Source organism: Schistocerca serialis, chromosome 3 (genome assembly GCF_023864345.2).
Source record: "Schistocerca serialis cubense isolate TAMUIC-IGC-003099 chromosome 3, iqSchSeri2.2, whole genome shotgun sequence".
Classification (NCBI taxonomy): domain Eukaryota; kingdom Metazoa; phylum Arthropoda; class Insecta; order Orthoptera; family Acrididae; genus Schistocerca; species Schistocerca serialis.
In genome coordinates this window covers 801237491-801258372 of record NC_064640.1, presented here as the reverse complement: position 1 = coordinate 801258372, position 20882 = coordinate 801237491, and the positions used below count along the sequence as shown (strand labels likewise).

At 44.2% G+C, this 20882-nt stretch overlaps 1 protein-coding gene across 1 annotated transcript in view; it reads right to left on the bottom strand.

Annotated features, from left to right (window-relative positions):
• Window positions 1-14882, bottom strand: part of LOC126470646 (protein obstructor-E) — a 55496-nt gene extending 40614 nt beyond the window's left edge. Inside the window, exon 1 of the mRNA XM_050098628.1 lies at window positions 14759-14882. Within this exon, the coding sequence (XP_049954585.1) occupies window positions 14759-14810 (52 nt within the window). The 5' untranslated portion in view covers window positions 14811-14882. The remainder of the gene's footprint in view (window positions 1-14758) is intronic.
• Between the last annotated feature and the right edge of the window lie 6000 nt (window positions 14883-20882).

Genomic DNA, 20882 nt, shown 5'->3' with positions numbered 1-20882 from the left:
TAGTCATATCCTTTCCTGTCTATAAGCCTCCGTATGAGTCCTAATTTCTCGTATCTTATCTTCATGGTCCTTACGCGCAATGTATATTGGAGGCAGAGGAATCGTTCTGCAGTCAGCTTCAAATGCCGTCTTTCTCAAAAAGAGCTCGCCTTTCCTCCAGGGATACCCATTTGAATTCCCGAAGCATCTCCGTAACACTTACGTATTATTCGAAGATATCAGTAACAAATCTAGCAGCCCGTCTCTGAATTGCTTCGGTGTCTTCCTTCAAACCGATCTGGTACGGATCCTAAACATTCGAGCAGTACTCAAGAACAGGTCGCACCAGCATCCTAAATGTGGACTCTGTTACAGGTGAGCCACTCTTTCCTAAAATTCTCCCAATAAATCGAAGAAGACCATTCGCCTCCCCTACCGCAGTTCTCACATGCTCGTTCCTCCTCATATCGCTTTGCAACGCTATCCCTAGACTTTTAAACGACTTGACTGTGTCAAGCAGCTAGTGATACCGAATCCGAACAGTGCAGATTTGTCCTTCCTATTCATCCGCGTTAACTTACATTTTTCCGCATTTTGAGCTTATGATGAGCCTCTTTTCGTTACAAGATTGATGAAATGGGCGGCTGGGTACATATGTAGCATTACGTCTCTTCAGACAACCCGCATGAAGGATGTTTCAGGCCGGCCGCGGTAGCCGTGTGGTTCTAGGCGCTGCAGTCCGGAACCGCGGGGCTGCTACGGTCGCAGGTTCGAATCCTACCTCGGGCATGGATGTGTGTGATGTCCTTAAGTTAGTTAGGTTTAAGTACTTCTAAGTTCTAGGGGACTGATAACCTAAGATGTTAAGTCCCATAGTGCTCAGAGCCATTTTTAATGTTTCAGATCTGGAACCAGAGATGAGAACATCGAGAGAGTGCATAATACGGCACAGGAAGATCAGCGTTGGAAGGTGCATGAAGTAATTGACACCAGAGGCGTATCACAAGAAACAGTGCTGTATGTTTTCAAAAGGAAAATTAGCTAAGGGAAATAAACGTAAATGCTGATCTGAAGAAAACAGAAAACTGAATTCAACAGCAATTTTTGGGCCGTTTCAAAAAGAACCCAACAGGTTGTGTGCAGCGAATTGTTAATGTGGGTGGCACTTTGGTCCTGTACTACAGGCTAGTAAAGAATAAGTAAGAAAGGAGTGGCACTGCACTGAAAAAGGAATCAATTACATTATGGTCGATGTTTTTGGAATCCAAAACAGATTATTCTTATTGATTACTTTGTGAAAGGAAAACAACTACTGGCGAATATCTTATATATTCTCGACCAACTTCATGATACAACACGTCAGTTAAAGCCTACAACGCAAAAGCAAATAATCTTTCGTCAGGATGGTGGATGGTGGTTTGGTAAGGAAAAACTTTGGGATTACGACTCAGTGGAAGAAACTCAGCTGACCAGATTTGGCACACTCTGTCTTCCTATTATGCTCACAGCTAAAGACATTTGTCATCGAAAAATGTTTAGAGTCCAATAAAGGTATTATGGTAGCTTTAACTAGATGTTCTACAAGTCTTGAGGTACCACACTTGATGATAAAATAATTGTTCGTCCATCAACATAACTGAAGAAAGAGGCAAATGTTTGTTCTTTATTTATGAGTGTTTAGGCTAAACACTTTACGTTGGCTTGCGGAATACAGTTGTGGGTGTGAATATGAAGCTGGGCGATGTCAGCTGTTAGGCCGATGTACAGTATGGTGCAGCCCTCTTTCACACTCTATTAATATCACTTTCCATTTCTGTTTTATAATAAAGTATGTGTTAATGTGAACTCCTCTCATAAACTTTCATGTAATGTGAGCATGATCCTGAAGGGCTCTATGATGGAATTATCTGCGTTGTCCTTCTGATGTTTGATGAAGTAAGTTGGTAATCAAACAATTCCCATCGGAAACGTTCCAGCAGCATCTTCATTGCCCCTGTAGAGTACGGGCGTGAATTTTCATGAAGACAGAAACGCATGACAGTCATGTTACGTGGGCTGAATAGCTTCAGACGAAATCTCTCATCAGACCCTAACACTTGGAGGGAGACACTTTATCGTCTCTCTCGCGCTCACTGTGTACACAAAATTGAAAAGAGCGACGTGACGCGTTCGACGAGCATACTAGAAACACTTCCAAACACATCTCTGCAAAGTTTCATCGGATTTTCACTGTCGTTTCCATTTCGCGATCGATCGGACCTTACTTTCCCAAAGGTCCTCGTATCTGTCTAGTATCGGGAATTGTCACTGAATGACAAGAACAATGGATCACTTCAGAACTCGTTAGGGCTGGCATTACGCTACAGCCTACCTAAGATTTGGAACAGGATTTACAGATTGAAATTTGGTCATGAGTGGTGTCCGTCTCATCTGTATGGAATTACCATCAAGAAAACCACTTTCTGTGACTGTGATAGTGTAATGGTCGGAGATGTAAATTATACCTTTCTCTCAGAAAGTAAATATATAGTTGCGAGGGAAAGACTCACGTAGCAGCTGAAAATAGTACATGCTTGGTTCCCACAAGACATCAGTTCATCTTTCAAGAGGTCAATCCGGAAGTTCTTCATATAAGAATTTTGCTATGTAAATTAGTTTTCATGTAAATTTTGTTATTTTAATTCTGTGTGAGATGTCATCCGGTAAAGTTTGAAATGTACTGCTTAATAACTTGTTAACATTCGTCGTGTATTTGCGCTGCGTCATTATATGCTGCCTCATTGAAAGATATATTTTTTTGCAGTTAGACGTAAGAGATTTCACGTAATTTGTTTGAAACTTAATGCGAATATAAATCTTTAATATCAATGTCAAAATAAGGTGAGTGTAATTTCTTATGTATCTGTACTGAATAACGAGATGGGATGACAAAAAAATTAACATTCTTCCGATGTACTTTACCGACATCACTTTATTAGCTAGTACTTCAGTACAGTCTATAATTCCTTTCGTACATATTCAGCTTCATTTATGTCTTTTTATGTTTATAATTCCACAGATAGAAGATTTTGATCTGCAGATCACGTCTTTTCGTGACGGCAGCCAATTTTCTGAGCCGTATCTGTAGACGTGGGAGCCCTGATGTTGTAATGTGCTTTGAATACGAGCTTATTTTGGTTCAGGAAACTGCTTGTAACTGGCAATCATAGTCTTATGCAGACCACTTAAATTAATAGCTGCAGTTCCAGAGCGCTTCAAAATTATGACATGGCTGACGTTCCGTGACCATGCTACAGCAACAAGGGACGGCTGTAATTTTCAGACAGAGGAAATTATCCATTCTCAACAGCCGGTAAAGTCTACTCGAAAACAAGATTTTCTCTGGATGCTCTTCCGAAACTTCATGCATCATTCCGCACACATGATCAAAAAACTACCTTACTTTGTTCAAGGAGACTCTATAATAACAATCGTTTTTGGCAGAAACAAGGAAATGTAATTTTGACGTATAATTTCAGCCACAGAACGACAATATTTTTGCTGAAGCAGATCAGACTTCATGGCCGGGAATTAAAGTTACAGATTCACACCAGCTGGAGCTATAGTAGCCAGGTCTACATTCTCTTATATATAAATTCACTAATTTACCCTGGCCAAGACAGCTCGTGCTCATACGAATCTCGTTCGGTAAAAAATGATTAGTGGTCTATGGGCCAAAATGGCCTGTATAAATGTGGAAATATCGGAACATGCAGTGTAACCAGCACATCTTGACTCATGCCAAACAAAGACTCATGCTAGACGAGATACACTACATCTTTCCCATCCGTGAAGCTAACAGAATACGAAATACAGGTATTACGAAAATATGCAACGTAATCAGCCATACTGATAGCGAGAAAGAGAGAAAGACTCCACTGGCAGTAAGCAAGACTAGTCTCTCAGAATCGAGAGACAGATAGACATACGAGGTAGCTGTCGCAAATTGGTGGGACGTTTCTGGCTTGGAGGTCACCCCGATTCCCGCATAATCGCATAATCTCTAGTAAGCTATCCAATTAAAAGTAGAAGAGGGAGGAAAAATAAAATAGAAAGAAACAGTAATGGAGGGGGGGGGGGGGGGGGAGAACTGATGACATTCAAACCGCTGTGGAAGTGGTGGTCACAGTCGATATCACTACAAGCTCAAAATTTCACTGAGGCTACAAAACTCCACGATCTACTGATCATGAGCACGCATATAGGTAGAACACACATACAAGGAAACAAAGAGATTGATCTCTCAGGAGCAGTTTGAGAACACTTCAGTATAAGTGGTATAAAGGTGTACATCGTCTGTCACTTCGTTACCTGTATTAGACAATATGGATGCTTCATAGCCGGCCGAAGTGGCCGAGGGAGTCTGGAACCGAGTGACCGCTACGGTCGCAGGTTCGAATCCTGCCTCGGGTATGGATGTGTGTGATATCCTTAGGTTAGTTAGGTTTAAGTAGTTCTAAGTTCTAGGGGACTGATGATCTCAGATGTTAAGTCCCATAGTGCTCAGAGCCATTTGAACCATTTTTTTTTTGATGCTTCATACGTAAAACAGTGCCAACTGATCAAATATGGTACGTGCCTTCTGATGATAATAACAACATAATATATATATATATTATGTTGTTATTATCATCAGAAGGCACGTACCATATTTGATCAGTTGGCACTGTTTTACGTATGAAGCATCAAAAAAAAAATGGTTCAAATGGCTCTGAGCACTATGGGACTTAACATCTGAGATCATCAGTCCCCTATATATATATATATATATCAGGAAATAAGCATCAAACGAAAAAAACTACAAAGAACGAAACTTGTCTAGCCTGAAGGGGCAAATCAGATGGCGCTATTGTTGGCCCGCTAGATGGCGCTGCTATAGGTCAAAGGGATATCAATTGCGTTTTTTTTAAATAGGAGCCTCCAGTTTTTATTACATATTCGTGTAGTACGTAAAGAAATATGAGTGTTTTAGTTGGACCGTTTTTTTTCGCTTTGTGATAGATGACGCTGTAATAGTCACAAACGTATAAGTACGTGGTATCACGTAACATTCCGCCAGTGCGGTTGGTATTTGCTTCGTGGTACATTACCCGTGTTTTCTCTGCCTCGTGATGACTGGGTGTTGTGTGATGTCCTTAGGTTAGTTAGGTTTAAGTAGTTCTAAGTTCTAGGGGACTGATGACCATAGATGTTAAGTCCCATAGTGCTCAGAGCCATTTGAACCATTACCCGTGTTAAAATGGACCGTTTACCAATTGCGGAAAAGGTCGATATCGTGTTGATGTATGGCTATTGTGATCAAAATGCCCAACGGGCGTGTGCTGTGCATGCTGCTCGGTATGCTGGGCGATATCATCCCAGTGTCTGGACCGTTCGCCGGATAGTTACGTTATTTAAGGAAACAGGAAGTGTTCAGCCACATATGAAACGTAGTCATGATAGATCTGGTAGTGCTAATGTTATTTGCTGTCATTTGTTGCAATATTTGAGTATCCCTAATCAAAAATACTGGTTTGACCTACTGGGACAGTGCGCAGACGTCTGGACAGAAAAAAGGTAAGGTAACATGCGGGAGTGATTAACAGAAGAAAGCTCTAGAATGACCTATGGTTTCTTTATATGTCCATAAACACTGCTGAAGCATAGCCCAACAATATACTCTTACTTTTTTTTTCATTATTTCCTTCTATACTGGGTCAGTCACTGCATCACTCTTCACATTCGCGGATCATGGATAGTTTTTCCTGGTTTGGAGATGGGTCGGAGTGGCTCAACCTACATATGATGGATACCATTCGCCGTGAATATAAGAAGTCAGATTGTTTCTATTAAAATATGAGAGTAAAACCTGCCATCTTTACTATATAAACTCATAGGAATAGTTTTGTTTGTGCCATTTGCGCAAAGCAAGCAATTTTTACTGTGGAACATAGAACTAACGGCGCACTGTTGATAAGTGGTTCAAATCTGTTGGAAGTTACTTCTGAGATTTCAGAAATCCGGCGTCTGGATGTACCGAGTTGATGCGTGGGGGTGTTCAGCTCTGAAAGCGATTCGCAAGTCGCTACAGTGGAGATTTACAGCAAAAAGATGCTGCTAGTCATTTTCGGGGTGACAAATATGGTGATTCACAGATCGGGGCTATCAACACTGGCCTTCGTTACCTTGGGGTAGATTGCAGGTTCAAATCCAGTCCTAGACGTTGTGTGTCTGTTCTTAGTATCTGCATTTACAGAGGCAACCAAGTATATGTTGTCTGGTGATATACCCATGCAATGCTCGGGTTTTGAAGCAACAGTTTGTGCAAAAAATGAACTCAACGTATTGGTGAATGGTAAGCACCTGTTTCATTCATATTCACAGGATAAAGTGAACTGCGGTGAAAGGTAATGATACGTTTGTCGATTTCTCTCCAGATGTTGAGAATTGTCTCTTTTTGTGACTGACGTCGGTTCTGAAAATTAATCCAGTCATTTTACATTTGGGCTACTTCTAATTGAGGTTTGAGGTTTGGTCAACTGAAAGGTCAATGACATAAAGTGTTTTAGCACCATATAATACTGATAGGTCTTTTGCAGTAATGTTTGTGAAATCTGAAAATAATAGATGAAAGCTGGTTCACTACATCAACAGAACTTCGGGTGGTGAAATGTGGAAGATGTCAAGGATATGAGCAATAATTTCAGTTTCTAATCAAAACTAGAGATTATGAATATCACAATGATGATAGGAAGGTAATGAATGAAGTGTTTCCTGTGCTCAAACAACTTCAAAAAAATGGTTCAAATGGCTCTGAGCATTATGGGACTCAACTGCTGAGGTCATTAGTCCCCTAGAACTTAGAACTAGTTAAACCTAACTAACCTAAGGACATCACAAACATCCATGCCCGAGGCAGGATTCGAACCTGCGACCGTAGCGGTCTTGCGGTTCCAGACTGCAGCGCCTTTAAAACAACTTCATTATGCATCCTTATGTCTCCAGAATATGACCAGAGTTCATGACTAATTTAGTATGTATCGATATTTCCTTTTTCTGCTGTGTATCTTTCTATTATGTCGTTGCAAGTTCTCAAGAAAGTGGTATAAGCTCGACTTATCTGTTGATATAATGAGCAAGCAGGAATACGTCTGCGTTAAACTGGTCATCCACTACGACTAAGTTGATCAACCATGATGTCACTTATTACAGTACGAGGAAACAGTTCAAGGTTGAAAAATAGTCGCGTAATAACACGCCACCACAAATACAGGGTGGGCAAAATAAATAAAACTGACCTGAAAAATATTTGTACGCCTGAAGTGGCCCTTCTTAATGAGCAGGAGAGCTTCTCATGAAAGAAAATGTTGTTGTGCGTAAGTTCAAGCGTCCAGACGACCTTTCACGTGCTGAGTTCAGCCGGCGGTTTCTGAGTGTAGTAAGGACTTTGGAATCTTCAGGTTTCATTTCTTCAGATGAGGCTTGGTTCAGCTCGTGGTATGTGAACTCACAGAATATGCTTCATTATGCATCAGAGAATCCCTGTCAGTACACTGAAGAGGCGTTGCACAATTTCAAGATTGGTATTTGTTGTTCACATCGCAAAACATTTCTTTCACCAATCTGTTAATGCTAAGCGGTACGTCCAGAAAATGTTTAAACAATGTGTGAGTCAGCTCACAGAAGATGAACGACTACATGGATATTTTCAGCAAGACGGAGGGACAGCACACACCGAGTTCACAAGCTTGTCATCAGTGCATGAGGTGTTCGGTGAGGAGAGGACAGTCAGCAGAGGCTGTGCTGGACACCTCAATCGCCTCATCTCTCCCCCTGTGATTTTTACCTGTGGAGCAAATTGAAGGCTTAGCTGTACTCAAACAACTCTCACTCATTGGTAGAGCCAGAGCAGAGCACTGAAAACGCTGTTGCTTCTGTCCCTCAGATAAAGCTGCTACGTGTATCTTGCAGTTTGATAAATCGAGCATTGTGCTGCATCGACGTCAACGATGGCTATTTCTAGTACCTCCTGTGATGTTCATTAACAAGGGTCAATCGGGCGTCAGTCTTACTCTAAACATTTTCGGGCGAATTTTATTTTGCTCATGATCTGGTTCCATAGTAACGCAAGCGGTCTTGTTTCTTTTACAAAATGCAATATACCAAATCCATCAATAAAAGTCGCTTCTTCAAACGTCGTAAGTAGCTACTTGCAACATAGTATTTCATTTACTGCTGAATTACACAAAGATGAAGAGCTACTCAGCCCTACTTTGTGTTCCTTCGCTTTTCCTGCTAGTCTACAATAACAGGAATCTCACAACTCGAGTAGTTTGGTGAAGCATTATATAAGTAGACGATTAGGGCTGCACTTCACCCGGAGAGAACTCTAGGTCATCGTACCATTCGAGACTAGGCTCTAAACGTATATACTGATGCGTATATTTCGGTTCCCGACGTCATACAACCTAGAATGAAATATCAGCTGAAGTTAGCAAATGTTTCATTTATAATAGGTCTATTGCAGATGCACCCCGAGAAATGGCAACAGTGCATGGCGGCCTGGATGGTCACCCATCCAAGTGCCAGCCACGCCCGGCAGCGCTTAACGTCGGTGATATCACGGGAACCGGTGTATCCACTGCGGCAGGGCCGTTGCCTAGAGATTAGTGTAGATGCTCTAAAACTCCAGGCACACTTTAGTTCACAGGAAACCTCTAGTTATTCTGCTAAGAAATAAGGGCCATGGTTTCCAGCGCCTTCTTGCTTATACCTACAGGGGATAGGCAAAATGATGTGAACAGTGGTAGTAATGGGATGGTTGTGTTTGACGATCAACAACGCAGGTCAGGCACTTGTCGCACTGGAATGTGCGTGTTCAGTGCGGACTAGACACCAGTACAGGTTGCTTACGAGTAGCGCACATTTCGTATCTGCATTCAGAGGCCGAGGCCGACGTGCGGTGAAAGACCAAACAGAGTTCCAAAGAGCGCAGATTGTGGGGACCCAATTACCTAGAGCATCAGTAACCAAGACAGCCAACTTATTTAATGTTTCAAGAGCAACTGTTTCAATAGTCATGAGAGCCTATACAAAAGGAAAGACATCATCGTATAAACGTAATAGTGAGCGCAAATCAAAACTAAATGACAGATATCGTGGTATGCCAACACGAATTGTGTCAAAACAACTCAAAACTACGGCAGCTGAAGTTACTGCAGAGCTTAGTAGCATCTTCGAGACCTCGTATCTATCGACACTGTCCGCCGAGAACTCCAGAAAGCGAATTTGTACGGATGAGTTGCGATACCGAAACCATCAGTGATGACAACCAATGCAAAGGAGCGTAAAACATGGTGTCAGGAGCATAAATCCTGGACGGCTGATCAGTGGAAACACGTCATATGATCCGACGAGTCAACGATTTCTTTATTTCCAACATCGGGCCGTGTTTACATCTGGAGAACGCCAAAAGGAGCCTCCAATCCTGATGGCTTGATTCCAATGGTTAAGCATGGAGGTGGAAGTGTAGTGGTGTGAGCAGCCATATCATGGTTTTCTGCTGGTCCCATAATTACTCAACGATTATGTGAACATTTTAGGTGATCAGGTTCACCCCATGATTCAAATGTTATTCCCCAACAATGATGCCATATTTCAGGATGATAAAGCACCCATTCACGCAGCTCGGACAGTACAATCGTGGCATGCGGGGCATGCAACCCACTGCAGCGTCCTCCCTGGCCAGGATAATCCTCGGACTTGAACGTTAACGAACCCTTGTGGGCAATATTGGACGCAGAGTCCGGAGCAGATTTCGGCCTCCCTCATCACTACAGGAGTTAGATGAGGTTCTGATCGAAGAGTGGCATAACATTCCACTGGAGACGATACAATCATTATATGCCAATATTGCAAGAAGAAACGTAGCTGTATTACGGGCAAATGGCGGCCCAATCCCTTATTAATAAACTATTCCCAAGTAAGTACAGGTGTTAACATTATTTTGCCAGTTCCCTGTATATAGAGTTCAGGAAACGGAAAATTTGTGTTTCCAGGTGTTAAATTTTCTGATTTAGTTGTTCGAATGCCACAATATTTCGCGATTCATGCGCAGTCGATTCCCATAGACAGCAAATTAATGCTATGGAAGAAGCTGGCGTTAACTGTCTATTATCTGACGCGTCGCTGAGATAACGAATTTTCTCAGGAATATCAAAGAGGAAGAGAAGAGGTGAGACAGATTTTACCATGGAACTACTGAAAGGCCCATCACTGATTTACAAATTACTCAACGTACAGGGCACGGTACCTCAATTTGAGGATGGTCGTCAAGAGAACTGACATGGTGTGATCCTAAGACACGTTTACTGCTTAGGCAGTACGCACACTGCTTATATATTAAACTAGATAAGATGTTAAAAAAGCAAACAGTCTCCTCGATCTATGAGAAATAAAACGTTTCTCGCATTTATCGTTAGTAACTTAATTGGGCACCCTGGAGCAATTTACCGAGCTAATGTCACAAAGTTCAGTTTTTAATGTTTGTTTCACGTAGAGGCAACTGTTTTCTTAATCGCTGTTCACATGTAGCACCATTTGAGGAATCTAGGGCAGTATGTTCAATATTCTAGTTTCGTTCAGGTAGTATACCCAACTGGTCAAGCCGCATCGTTGTGCAGCCCCTGCAAAAAATGCAGGTATTAGGGCCACTGACGTTCTTTACCTGTCTGCTCCCGCTAGATAAACACGTACTGGGTGGCAAATATCAAACTGGTGCTTTCTGTCTAAAGGACTTGGGAGAAGTCAACGAACTTTCGCTAGGGTTTTCGACAAGCTTTCTCATGCCGCCTCGGAGCGATTTATTCCAGCATTCAACTGCGACATTTACAGACACAACTAAAGGGGATTTCAATATGCCATGTAATTGATTTTTATACTTTGAAGACAATTTTAAAAATCTGAAAATGTGCATTTTTCAATTATACTAATGCAGAGTCTTTTCAGCATTTGTCAAGACAGAGTACCGTCACTGCTCTGTAGTCATTCAGCAGTTCAGTCCAGAAAGTCTAGTATGTGTGTGTGTGTGTGTGTGTGTGTGTGTGTGTGTGTGTGTGTGTGTGTGTGTGTGTGTGAACTCTATGGCTGTTTCTATCGAGATGTTTGGTGGACTCTGTGTTTGCTAATGTCGCTGAATTCTGTTTACGTCATTCACAGAGGGTTGACATGAAGATGGTCCTTAAAGTTCTCGAGCATCTTGCCGCACGCTGCTGCTCTTTGTGAAGTGTTTTTCAATTGCGAACAGGCTGTAGCTGCCGACTTGGATGTTCTTTTGAGTCGCAGAAAGATTAAACAAAGAAACGCAGAATAATTTTGGCAGGTGACTTAAGAGGACATTAGATATTCGGCCGTAAACGGCATATCTTTATCGTTTCGGCGTGTTCGTTAAATTTTTACTGTTTTGGCAAATGATGGTGCAAGGAAGTGTAACCATCCTCGAGACCATATTCCATTCCTTATTACCATATTTTTCATCATTTTGTTATCATAACTGTTCTGAGCTTTAGTTACAGAAATTTCTTTGGCTGACCTGCGAGGTCTAGAGTACTGGTGCAACCAACACTCACCTCAGTGTCATTTGGCATTTCTCGAAACTCTTTCTCATTCTCGCTTGGTGCTCTGAACCTGTAGCTTCCACAAGTCTGCGTGTCCATACGTATAAACCCGTGCTTCATTCGTGACGTGTGGTTTGCGGATAAGGTAACTGAAGTACTCCAGCGTTAATGATGGTGACAACGCTACTTACAGCTTCCCCCTTGAGTTTCATATTCTAGTGAGACGTCATTATGCATTTCTTTGGGTCACGCAGTCCGTTTCATATTATCACCAGGCTTAATAGTGAAACTCATACAGAAATAACAGAGCCAAATACTAGACCTCGGGAAGATGTTTTTTTAAATATTGGTAATAATTTTTCTCGGTATGACTCTTTTTTTAGATTAACTGAATTTTGTTAGCCTTAAGAGTACAAGGATGTGAGGTCACTAGGATATCTTCGACTTTGAGTCTATTCAAAATGTGACGATCAGAGGGGTTGAGCGTAGAACCTAAGATGAGAATATAATGGCGGAGTGGCCTGAAACTCCTACTGACGGCGCAGTAATGTGAGTAATACTTTGAATGGTTTGTAGAATTTTCAGGCCGCTGATAGCGAAAATTACTAATACTCTCACTACTAGGTCGATAGTTGTGTGCTATAGTCATTTACACTAGTGTCTCTTCCACTCATCTAACATATTATCGTCACTAACTTACGTAAGGTTAGGTTCTTTGTTTGTTACTTTTTTCTACCTCTACATACCGCAAGCCACTTTACATGCAAATAGTGCTGATGTGGTGTTTGTGAGTGTGTGTGTGTGTGTGTGTGTGTGTGTGTGTGTGTGGGGTGTGTGTGTGTGTGTGTGTGTGTGTGCGAGAGAGTGAGAGAGAGAGAGAGAGAGAGAGAGAGGGAGGGGGGGGGAGGGAGGGAGAGAGAGAGAGAGAGAGAGAGAGAGAGAGAGAGAGAGAGAGAGAGGGGGAAAGGGGTAGAAGAGAGAGTAGCATCGTGAAATTGTCCAGTTTTCCTAAAAATTACAGTTATTTCGAAATATCTTTAGATATTCAAGCACCAGTCCAGTACAAGTATTCTAAACACACACACATACACGCAAACACACACGCGCCCACACATAGTTTGTGGACGGTAACAAGGAGGTATGAACGAGCCAATGTTGCAGTAAAAAATTGTCATTAAAATTGAGGATACTTTGTTAAAATGTAATGAGCTTGATCACAGCAGTCGGATATGATTCATCCAGTCAAACCTTATCTCAGAACAGGTTTGTGAGTAAATTTCCTAATTAGCAACAATTAAGAGCGTAAAATTTCATATATGCATTACCTAACTTCAAAATAAAGCAAAATATTTGTCTAATGAAATAAACTCGCAGCGCAGAGCCAGTAATTTTTATTGTGAAATAATGAAGTAAGGCGTGTAATAGGTAGTTGGAGGAAGAACAGTTGTTCACTTGGTTAACGATGGGGGCAAAATTACCCTTGACCCCAGTATTCGCCTGAGACAATTTAGGAAAATCGCGGAGAAGCTTCAGCCGGATGGTAGGACGGGGATTTGAGTGTTAAGTCACCTAGTGAGGCGGTGCAACGGGTCAGCACGCTGGACTTTCATCCGGGAGGAGCTTAGCTCAAATACACGTCCAGCTATCCAAATTCGGGTTTCCCTATAAAACTCAAGTAGGATGCTGCTAACGTCCCATTGATAATGGTCACAGCACTTTTTCTGACAGTATCTTGTCGCTTCCTTATTTTTCTTTCTCCGTTTTGGGTAGCAATGCTCTGGAACGGGAGTCCCAGCGTCTTACCCGTTACACCATCTCGATGACGTTCAGCAGCTATGCACTTCCTGCCGACATGGGCGAGCTTTAGTTCTCAGTTATTGTGTTATATCCTATGCCACCCTCGAGAGCTGCATACTACGACTTGTGTCGGCTGAGCTACAAGTCTTGTTTGACCATTGTAGGCGATTACAACACTGCCAAGGCCACAACAGTAACGAAGATGATCTGAAAGTCCAAGTATAACAATATCGAATGTCGGGATTCCTTATCTCAATATTGTCGTTATGAATACAAACGCATCAGCGAGGCTAAGGGAGACTGTATGCAACACTGCTGGTGCGAGCGTCTGGGCCAGCCAGTTGTCAAGACGCTGCAGTCAGCAACCGCAACCGTGCTCCACGGACTCGGGCTCCTGGATCGGTGCTCTACCTCTGGAACTTACACAAGCATCGAAAGTGACCTAGTTCTGCTGCCTGTTCTCGGCTACACGCTGTCACCTTTCGTACAAAACCGCCCGCCACGGAACGATTACTTTTCAATTCGGACACAAAAAAAGGACCAGCGCAGTCCGTTTTACGTGCTACTTTCACATACGTCCCTGATCTGTACACTTTGTGTTCCGAAGCAAAAATGTTACTCGTGCAGTTGACGAAATGTTGCTTGTCATACGTATCCTACGTTCAACAAAAGTCACAAATAAAATGTTTATGGAATAAACATTCCTTTAGGAACTTTTAAATGCGCAGTGGAAACAAAACCGGATTGCTGTTCTCTTCCTGACCAAATACACTGCTTTGAGAACTAAGAGCCTGCGATCGTTTTTTCGTGCAGATTGGATAGTGATCGCTTCCCGTAGCTGAGAAGGATTTCTCCTAAAACTTCTTCGCGCCAAGGCTGTGAAAGTCTAACAATCCAACTGTGAAAGTTCGAGAACTGCTCGCACTTGCTGCCGCTTGCTCGGAGGTACACGATCTATCGACTCGCGCGTCATCAAATTCTAGCGACAACCTGGGACATCATTTACAATTCAGGTAATTCGACAAGACTGCCAAATAAGTAATACCATTAGCCTGATGTCGGCTTAAGCTGTCCTGTGATTCTCTAGAAACTACAGATTATCTCCGGTCCGAGGGAGATTCATTTACGAAGCAAGAAAGTACCCAAATATCGTCCAGAGGATGGTGCTGTTGTTCTTAAAATCTGGTGGAGACAATGCAGACATACACATTTGGCAGTTTCATTTTTGTGTCTTAGAGACGAAAAATACATAGTGGCGGGTGACCCGTCATACTTTCGTGCGCCGGGGTGCAGCGACTAATGCGATTTGAGGAACGGACAAATATTTGTGGAGCGAGAGAGCGGCTTACCAGAGCCAAGGACGAGCGCAACAGCGGCGACGAAGACTGCGGCGGCGTTCATGGCTGAGGCAGCGGGCAGACTGAGCCTCCCGCGGCCGCCGCGACACACATTTCTACGCGGCCGGCCGCCGCTGCTGCCCTCTGGCGGCCTGTCGCCAAGCCCGCACCCTTCACTGCCACCGCAGTCTCTAGGCCAGAAGGTAACCGCACCAGTTACATGTCTCCGATCTCATTCCCCTGTTCTCCATGCGTACCGCCCGAGAAACTTACTGCTCGGCTACTGCAGTTCAACGGCACGAGTAATTATTTCGTGCCCGCTGCGTACACTCCATTTAAAAAGAAACGCAATAAAATGTTAGTAAACGGACAAAAAGATCCGTCGTTGTTTTACTAATTCATCGGTGATGAATTACTGGAATCTGTCACAGTCAATATGTCTCGACGAGTGTTTTCATGGAACGATTTAAAGTGGAACGACCGCGTAAATAGAGCCCTGGGTAGTTCATAAGCCGCACTAACTTATTATTGGAAGAATCATAAGAAGGCTGTTTAAAAAGTGTCTATCAACCAGTTCTTGAGAATTGTTTGTTGGTCTTGGGTCCTTTTTCGGCTGGCTTGTCGAAAGAGGAAGAGAAGACCCAAGAGATCCAAGATTCGTCACGGGGTTGTTTAGTCTCTGCGAGAGCCTTGCATTGTATTGTATGTATTGTATTGCATTCTTATCGACATGCAAGCTAAATTGATACTTGCTACATCACAGCTGGGCTAACGCACCGCTGAGGCCGCGCATCTGGGATGAAATCCCAAAAACCGTAACTTCAAAATACGCCAAGCAGGCCTTGGGAACCACCCCGAGATGCCACTCAACCCTCGAGCAAAGCTTTTCTGTCATACACGACAATGAAATCGGGTAGTTTCGGAATCCACAACTTTCATCCTCTATCCGAGAGCCGCAACTGTCAGCTTTGTATTTATTTGTATTGTATTGTATGTTAACCGGGGACCTGAAACGACGAAGAGGCTCCATCCCCGCCGAAGCCGCAGTGGTCCACAACCCCACGACGACTACCGCAGTCCACTTCACCCCTCCACCGCCCCACGCCGAACCCTAGGTTATTCTGCGGTTCGGCCCCCCCAGGGAACGTTTCACACCAGACAAGTGTAACCCCTATGTTTGCGTGGTAGAGTAGTGGTGGTGTACTCGTACGTGGAAAACTTATTTGCGCATCAATCGCCGACATAGTGTAGCTGAGGCGGAATACGGGGAATCAGCCCGCATTCGCCGTAGCATATAGAAAACCGCCTAAAAACCATCGACAGACTGACCGGCTCACCGGACCTCGACACAAGTCCGCCGGGCGGATTCGTGCGGGGGAACAGGCGCTCCTTCCCGCCCGGAAAGCCGTGCGTTAAACCGCACGGTCAACCGGGCGGGCGTGAGAGCCTTACAGAAATGCTCAGCTGCATTCCAGTGGGTGATGCTAGAAGAAAGTTATTATGATTGCAAAGAGCCTTACTGCCAAACTTGTGGCTGCTGTAGTGCCTGAGCAGGCAACCCCACCTAAGCGATGTCAGAGGGGTTGCCTGCCCACAGGCGCTAGAGCAGCCGCGAGGCACCAATCAGCTGAGTGGACGTCGAAGCCTCTGACAGGCACATTTGTAACATGCTCAACGAACTGCATGGGTGACACTGGGGGCGTTACCAAACTGGGCGAGGGGGTAGGGAAGGGGGCCTTAGAGTGATCCCTTGTTGTTTTATTCACGCAACTGTCAATGCAGCACCCCCTCTCTGATGACGCCACAGGAGGACTGACAATGCATTAACACCCTTGGCTGCCTCGGATCAGGTTCAGATTTCGTCGAGCGGTTATGAACGGTACCTAGTGATTCCACACTGTATGCCAGAACAAAAACTGCGGTCGCACTACACTCCATAGCGGTCAGGTCATGTTCATTGGGGTTCCAGCTCCATGGTAGGGTTGAATTATCCGAGGGGTGTTAGTGGTGTTGAATGTTGTCCTGTTGTCCATCGCACTGCGAACTGTCATTTTCGTGCGCGTAATATATGGGAATCGGAAGGAGTGGTTTCATTGACGCTCTTTACGCCACCTCCTAAGGGCTTTTCGTGTCAGTTCTGAGAAGCAATGTGTCTGAAATGTTTTCCTCGGCGACCCATAAGAAAACTGAGTGATTTCAACGCAGTGTGCCGCAGCTCTGGAGTCCATCGCAGATGCGTCAAAAGAAGGGATGAAATGTGGGTGCCAATGTGACATCATTAAGCCACCTTGAACCTCACATAAACATATGAACTGTGGCCGTTTTTTCCTATGGGACGACACTTTGCTGTTCGAAGCTTTGCCGAGCCCGAGGGTGACGTTGCAGGGCTCCACCGCTTTTGCACTATTACAGAGAAAGTATGGAGGCGCCTCTGTGGGAGACAATTACGAGCTTTCGAAACAGTGCTACATTTCTTCGCGCAGTGTAGACTGAACGGTAGTTAAGTTACACAAAGACAGAGGAAGGAAAACGTCGTACTTTATCTGATAAATCATACGTCTGAACGGATCAGAGAAATCCCACCAAGTGGGCTCGATGGATATTTGAAGCACACTCCTTTCGGTATGCAATCGAAATGTCTCATTACTGTGGTAATTTATTCGATGAGGTAGAACTATGAACCAGATTTAAGTTTCTTGGCAGGGGCCTTTGGAGTTCACCACTATGACATTATTTATCATCGTTGTCATCGTCGTCTTCATCATCGTCGTCGTCGTTGCCTCCATCACAGGCTTCCCTGCTCCATACGTCGTTTGAATAGAGTATATGGTAGAAAACATCATATTAGGTGCATTGTGCTGCCACCTACTGCCAGGTACTACATATCAGCGTCCTCAGTAGTCATTCGACATCATGAGAGAGCAGAATGGGGCGCTCTGCTGAACTCACGGACTTCGAACGTGGTCACGTGATTGTGTGTCACATGTGTAATACGTCTGTACGCGAAATATCCACACTCCTAAACATCCCTAGATCCACTGTTTCAGATACGATAGTGAACATCCCTAGGTCCACTGTTTCAGATACGATAGTGAAGTGGAAACTTGAAGAGACACGTACAGCACAAAAGCGAAAGGCCGACCTCGTCAGTTGACTGACAGAGACCGCCGACAGCTGAAGAGGGTCGTAATGTGTAATAGGCACATATCTGTCCAGAAAATCACGCTGGAATTCCATCCTGCATCAGGATCCACTCCAAGTACTATGACAGCTAGGCGGAAGGTGAGAAAACTTGGATTTCATGGTGGAGCGACTGCACATAAGCCACACATCACGCCGGTAAATGCTAAACGACGTCTCGCTTGGTGTAAAGAGCGTAAACATTGGACGATTGAACAGTGGAAAAACGGTATGTGGAGTGACGAATCACGGTACACAATGTGGCGATCCGATGGCAGAGTGTGGGTATGGCGAATTCTCGGTGAACGTCATCTGCCGGCGTGTATAATGCCAATAGTAAAATTCGGAGGCGGTGGTGTTATAGTTTGGTCGTATTTTTCATGGAGGGGTCTAACATCCCTTGTTGTTTTGCGTGGCACTAGCACAGCACAAGCCTACATTGATGTTTTAAGCACCTTCTTGCTTCCCACTGTTAAAGAGCAATTCTGGGATGATGACTGCATCTTTCAACACTATGGCGCTCCTGTTCATAATGCACGGCCTTTGGCGGAGCGGTTACACGACAATATCATCCCTGTAATGGACTGGCCTGCACAGAGTCCTGACCTGAATCCTATAGGACACCTTTGGGATGTTGTGAATCGTTGACTTCGTGCCAGGCCTCACCGACCGACATCGATACCTTTCCTCAGTGCAGCACTCCGTTAAGAACGCGCTGCCATTCCCCAAGTAACCTTCCAGCACCTGATTGAACGTGTGTCTGCGAGAGTGGAAGCTGTCATCAAGGCTAAGGGTGGGCCAACACCATATTGAATTCCATTATTAGCGATGGAGGGCGGCACGAACTTGTAAGTCATTTTCAACAGGTGTCCGGATACTTTTGATCACGTAGAGTGCATGATTACCACGGACCGCAAAGTATGCTCTGCAACGTGCCCCTATACTGGCCACAAGGTTGGTAAGCGGTTCCTGTGTTACGGCGTCCTATTCCTCCACCAGCGCGGTTGACAAATGCTCCACGGTCGTTTCTGCATTTGGACGTTCTGCAATACGTCTCCAGAACGCATCTCACATATGCACTTGGGATTTAAGTTGGGCAGACGGGCAGGCCAATCAGTTCGCCCGATATTCTCTCGGTCCAAGAGCCCCTCCACCTGTGCAGTTTGATGTGGTCGCGCATTCTCATCCATAAAAATGAAGTCAAGGGCGAATAGGTTCCTGAAAAGACGCCCATGGGAAAGGAGTACTTTGTCACAATAACGTTGGGTGGTGAGTGTATCGTGTTCAAAATTCTGGAGGTCGGTATTCCCATGCTATATTATGCCTCCTCACACCTTTACACACGGACTACCAAAACGATAATGTTAGAAAATGCTGGACATACCCTCATGTAACGAGAGATGGGAACACGTAATGCACGTAGGGATGTTGTCGAACATAATGGTTTTTCTGGCGCAGCTATTATGGTGTGGGGAGGCACAATTCTGAACTGGAGTACTGTCCTCCACGTCTTTGAACACGACACACTCTCCAGTCAACGTTATTGTGCCACTGCGCTCCTTCCTCAAGTGCGTCTTTTTTTAGATGTGTATTGGCCTCCGAATTCATTTTTATGGATGAGAATGCGCGACCGCAGCAAACTGCACAGAAAGAGGAGCTCTTGGACGAGAGGATATTTGGCTAATGGACTGGCGTGCCCCGTTTCCCCAACTTGAATCCCGTCGTAAAAGTGTGGGATGCGTTGGGAAGACATGCACCGACGACTGGCCAGCAGCTGTCAACTCGCTGGTGAACGGAATGCTCTACCACAAAAAATCGTTACCCACTTTTTGGCCACCAAGGTAACACGTTACACAGCATGAATTGCTGTCCAAGGTGATCACATACTCAATTAAGACCATTGTCCCGTCTTTCGTAATGGCGCCGGCAGTTGTGGCCCAGCGGTTCTGGGCGCTTCAGTCCGGAACCGCGCTGCTGCTACGGTCGCATGTCCGAATCCTGCCTCGGTCATGGATGTGTGTGATGTCCTTAGGTTAGTTAGGTTTAAGTAGTTCTAAATCTAGGGGACTGATGACCTCAGATGTTAAGTCCCATAGTGCTATGAGCCATTTGAACCGTTCTTTTTTCGTAATGAGTAGGGGACTACCACAAATCTCGGTGACTTCAGTGTAATTATTATTTTTAAATGAGAGTGTCATTTATGTTCTTCTCATGGAGTATTCTTTTCAGTTACCTTCTGTACTGTACTGTAGCAGTTCTTTTTGTGTATTGTCCAAGTTCTATCCAGCCATCTTACTTGGTAGTGACACATCATACGAAAGAGATTTTCGTCCCTAAGTTTTGGATACCAGTGTTCTTATCGAACACCCTGTTTAATAAGTGTTTATCGACTGCGTGGCATCATCGCACTGTCACGGCAGGTGATTGGTGGAATGTTCGTTTATCGTGCATAAAGTCTTCCGCTAATGAAATGATTTACCGTCATAGTGGTCTTAAAGTCGACATGACCATAAAGCGGAAGTGTATATTTATTTATTTCGAAAATTTGTATGCCGAAGATATCGCTTGATGAAAAGTAAATACGTGGTGCAAGTCACCCAGCTTTATTCTTAAGAACGATTATCTTCCTTACGTGAAGAAAGAAGTAAACGAGTCTCGTTTTCTAGAAATTGTCGGCCGCTGTGGCCGAGGAGTTCCAGGCGCTTCAGTCCAGAACCACGTGACCGGTACGGTCGCAGTTTCGAATCCTGCCTCGGCCATGGATGTGTGTGATGTCCTTAGGCTAGTTAGGTTTAAGTAGTTCTAAGTTCTAGCTGACTGATGACCTCAGGTGTTAAGTCCCATAGTGCTCAGAGCCATTGGAACCATTTCAACAAATTGTCACTTACAAAGCAACTAACTAAAGGTAGGTAAATGGAATATACTCACGTGAAAGAAGAATGGAGAGAACGGTTGG